Source organism: Limulus polyphemus, unplaced genomic scaffold (genome assembly GCF_000517525.1).
Source record: "Limulus polyphemus unplaced genomic scaffold, Limulus_polyphemus-2.1.2 Scaffold2364, whole genome shotgun sequence".
Classification (NCBI taxonomy): Eukaryota; Metazoa; Arthropoda; class Merostomata; order Xiphosura; family Limulidae; genus Limulus; species Limulus polyphemus.
The window spans coordinates 145,121-150,497 of record NW_013667974.1 but is presented as its reverse complement, the minus strand read 5'-3'; the positions used below and the strand labels follow the sequence as shown (position 1 = coordinate 150,497).

The 5,377-nt window shown below is 32.3% G+C and overlaps 1 protein-coding gene across 1 annotated transcript in view; it reads left to right on the top strand.

Annotated features, from left to right (window-relative positions):
* LOC106466734 (dnaJ homolog subfamily C member 21-like) overlaps positions 1-5,377 on the top strand; it is a 34,304-nt gene that overhangs the window by 22,220 nt on the left and 6,707 nt on the right. The window contains exons 10-12 of the mRNA XM_013927037.2: positions 3,504-3,585; positions 4,387-4,542; positions 4,827-4,878. Coding sequence (XP_013782491.1) covers positions 3,504-3,585; positions 4,387-4,542; positions 4,827-4,878 — 290 coding nt within the window. The remainder of the gene's footprint in view (positions 1-3,503; positions 3,586-4,386; positions 4,543-4,826; positions 4,879-5,377) is intronic.

Sequence of the window (5,377 nt, the reverse complement as noted above, 5' to 3'; positions counted from 1 at the left end):
GTGATGGTAGGGGCCAACATGTTGGAATTGATATTGATGCTCTGAAGACACTTGTTGAATCTTACCCAAGGCAACACACTCATGAAATTGTCTTGAAATTGCATATCTCTCATGAAACAATACGTAAACATCTAAGGAATATGGAAAAACTCCATAAAGAAGGTGTTTGGTACCTCACGAACTCTAATCATCGTTTCCAATGTGTGAACGTTGCTTCGTCTCTTCTGGACAGAATTGTTACCGGTGATGAAAAATGGATTCTCTATGCAAATATTAAATGCCAAAAACAATGGCTCAGTCCTAGCCAAAAAAATACATCCAACCCCAAAACGTGGACTCCATCCACATAAAGTGATGCTCTGTATTTGGTGGGACATCAAAGGAGTAATTCATTTCGAATTCCTCAATGCAAAGATCTATAGTCATCAACTGGAATGTTTAAATCAAGCCCTTCATCAGAAACATCCTTCTCTCGTCAATCAGAAAAGTGTTCTTCTCCACGACAATGCACGTCCACATGTGGAATGTTTGATGCAACACAAAATTATCGAGTTGGGTTGGGAAGTTCTCCCCTACCCACCATATTCTCCAGATATGGCACCATTATATTACCATCTTTTTAGTTTCCTGCAGCACCATCTTAATGGGAAAATGTATGCAAATGTGGAAGGTGTTAAAGAGGACATTGACATGTTTTTTGCTTCAAACCCAAGTGATTTCTTTAATCAGGGCATTAACAACCTGATTGTAAGATGGAAAAACATCATAGATAAGAATGGAGACTATTTCATTTAATAAATGTTTTGTTTTGTTTTGATATATAAGTTGTTCGGGTTTTTTCATCTTTAAAAAAGCGACATTAATTTCTTAATGACCTAATATAATACATAAAGTCATACATGTATGCACACAATAGTAATACTAGAACACAGAACATAGCCATACATATCACACACACACGATAGTAATGCCAGAACATAGAACATAGCCATACATATCACACACACACAATAGTAATACTAGAACATAGAACATAGTCATACATAATACACACACACGATAGTATTGGCAGAACATAGTCATACATAATACACACACAATAGTATTGGCAGAACATAGTCATACATAATACACACACAATAGTATTGGCAGAACATAGTCATACATAATACACACACAATAGTATTGGCAGAACATAGTCATACATAATACACACACAATAGTAATGCCAGAACATAGTCATACATAATACACACACAATAGTATTGCCAGAACATAGTCATACATAATACACACACAATAGTAATGCCAGAACATAGTCATACATAATACACACACAATAGTATTGGCAGAACATAGTCATACATAATACACACACAATAGTAATGCCAGAACATAGTCATACATAATACACACACATATACAATAGTAATGCCAGAACATAGCCATACATATCACACACACACGATAGTAATGCCAGAACATAGTCATACATAATACACACACAATAGTATTGCCAGAACATAGTCATACATAATACACACACAATAGTAATGCCAGAACATAAAATCATACATATTACACACACACACAATAGTAATGCCAGAAAATAGTCATACATAATATACACACACAGTAGTAATGCCAGAACATTACACACACACACACACAATAGTAATGCCAGAACATAGTCATACACAATACACATATATACAATAGTAATCCCAGAACATAGTCATACACAATACACACATATACAATAGTAATACCAGAACATAGTCATACACAATACACACACACACAATAGTAATACCAGAACATAGTCATACACAATACACACATACAATAGTAATACCAGAACATAGTCATACACAATACACACATATACAATAGTAATACCAGAACATAAAGTCATACACAATACACACACATATACAATAGTAATGCCAGAACATAAAGTCATACACACACACACACACACACAATAGTAATACCAGAACATAGTCATACACAATACACACATATACAATAGTAATACCAGAACATAGTCATACACAATACACACATATACAATAGTAATACCAGAATATAAAGTCATACACAATACACACATATACAATAGTAATACCAGAACATAGTCATACACAATAGTAATACCAGAACATAAAGTCATACACAATACAACACATATACAATAGTAATACCAGAACATAGTCATACACAATACACACATATACAGTAGTAATACCAGAACATAAAGTCATACACAATAGTAATACCAGAACATAAAGTCATACACACACACACACACAATAGTAATACCAGAACATAGTCATACACAATACACACATATACAATAGTAATATCAGAACATAGTCATACACAATACACACACAATAGTAATGCCAGAACATAAAATCATACATATTACACACACACACAATAGTAATGCCAGAACATAGTCATACATAATATACACACACAGTAGTAATGCCAGAACATTACACACACACACACACAATAGTAATGCCAGAACATAGTCATACACAATACACATATATACAATAGTAATACCAGAACATAAAGTGACACACAATAGTAATGCCAGAACATAAAGTCATACACAATACACACATATACAATAGTAATACCAGAACATAGTCATACACAATACACACACACAATAGTAATACCAGAACATAAAGTCATACACAATACACACATACAATAGTAATACCAGAACACAGTCATACACAATACACATATATACAATAGTAATACCAGAACATAGTCATACACAATACACACATATACAATAGTAATACCAGAACATAGTCATACACAATACACACACACAATAGTAATGCCAGAACATAAAGTCATACACAATACACACATACAATAGTAATACCAGAACATAAAGTGACACACAATAGTAATACCAGAACATAAAGTCATACACAATAGTAATACCAGAACATAAAGTCATACACAATAGTAATGCCAGAACATAAAGTCATACACAATAGTAATGCCAGAACATAAAGTCATACACAATAGTAATGCCAGAACATAAAGTCATACACAATAGTAATGCCAGAACATAAAGTCATACACAATAGTAATACCAGAACATAAAGTCATACACAATAGTAATACCAGGACATAAAGTCATACACAATAGTAATACCAGGACATAAAGTCATACACAATAGTAATACCAGGACATAAAGTCATACACAATAGTAATACCAGAACATAAAGTCATACACAATAGTAATGCCATAAAGTACAGATCAACTTAATTCCTACAAATAAAACATTCTAGATATTTGTTAAGTTAATAATGATGGTGTTTGTCTGTATCATATTTTAAGTATTTTAACTTCAACAATAGTTTCCTTTTTGTACTATCTAAAGTAGTGACAGTTGTAGTATTGATTGAGGTAAAAAGTGTCATCAAGTTAAAAAACTTGAATAATATAAGTTTTGATAAATTCCAGATCAGGAGGGGAGTGATGAGAGTGAAGTTGAAGAAGGACTCTTTTGTGTCGCCTGTGACAAAGCTTTCAAGTCAGACAAAGCGTATGTGATATTTTATTGGAGATGTTGAACAAAATATAAGTCATGAAGTAAAAATTTCTGTGTTTTTATATATTAGGTAAAATTATTTAAAAAACCTAAGAAAACTAATAATGAAACTTACAGTAAGTCAGTAATGATATAAAGAAAACTAATAATGAAACTTACAGTAAGTCAGTAATGATATAAAGAAAACTAATAATGAAACTTACAGTAAGTCAGTAATGATATAAATTAAACTTACAGTAAGTTAGTAATGATATAAAGAAAACTAATAATGAAACTTACTGTAAACTGTTAATGTTGCAAACTTAAACACAAGAAGCCAAGAAACCCACTATAAAAGAGAAACATGCCGGAAGCGAACAATCCACAGCTTGGCTTAGACTACTAGATCATAATATCCTTCATTTTCTATTTGAATTTATTCCTAACATTGCGACAGTATTTCAAGCAAAGACATTATTTATGTATAAATAGCCTTCAGTTAGTTTTATAGCATTGTGTTTAATGTCAAAGAAACAGAATCACCATCTCAAGTGTGTCACATTAAACGTGATTGGTTCTGACACACCGTAGGAATTTTATACTCTCACAAGTCTTCCTTAAGAAGTAAAAACGTGATTCAAGCTAGCGACTGCAGTGATTGGTCGAGAAGGGTGACGTGGCATAAAATGAGGCTAAACAACCTGTTGATGGATTTTCATGTGTTCAGATTCAGTGATCCCTATCTACTATCACTTCGTAAGTAAGTTTTAACGGAGTAGAAGTACAGGTGGCTAACAAAACCCATCTCTCTATCAGTTTAAGGAACCACGAAAAGTCCAAAAAGCACAGAGAAAACGTTTTACTTCTGAAGACGGCAATGGAAGAAGAAGATAGAGAACTAGAGCAGTTATCAAATAAGGACTTTGTTTCAGATGATGAAGATGAGATTGAAGTAACGGAAATTACTACAAGGTTCGTATGTAACGTGTCTTCATACTAACTGAATAAACTGTATATATTCTAGTATTTTATATCCTAAATATAGTTTATTCAGTATACTTAGTTTAAAGTTCTTCAGCCTCGTTACATTGTGTCTTAGTTTTGTTGACAAAGGTCATTAGTTATATGTACGACAAAATCTTCTTCCTCATTTACATTAAGAAGACACGTGTGTAATTGTAAGTAACGCAGACATTTAAAGACAAAAAACCTACGTTTATAATTTAAAAGTTGCAAAATTTAACGTTTATTTTCAGCACCAGTAAAAAGAAGAAGAAAAAGCAGAAAAGAGCGACAGCTGAAAACCAGGTATTTTTTCATTGAAGTTTTATATAAAGTGTAACTCGTTGGACAGTTTAAAATCATTTCAACTTCACTCAACATGTTGTGGATCTTGTGTTGGCTTAGTACTGTTTATTAAAGAACTAATGAATGATCTAAAACCCATCTTATCGCTCCAACTGGTCTCTTTAGGTATCTTCTGGTACATTAAATTATTATGTAAATGCTGTATCACTTCACTTGCCATAGAGGATAAAACAATTTGTTTCATGTTTATACAAAAAGCATGTGATTTGTTTTTATAAAACACTTCAAACTTGGTACATCACTTGCAAGATCAGATAAACATAAGTTTTTTTTTTTTTTATTATTATTGTTACTGTATTTATAACTGGTACCTAAGGTTTTGGTAGATTGTTTTTTTCTGTTGTTACTGTATTTATCACTGGTACCTAAGGTTTTGGTAGATTGTTTTTTTCTGTTGTTACTGTATTTATCACTGGTACCTAAGGTTTTGGTAGATTGT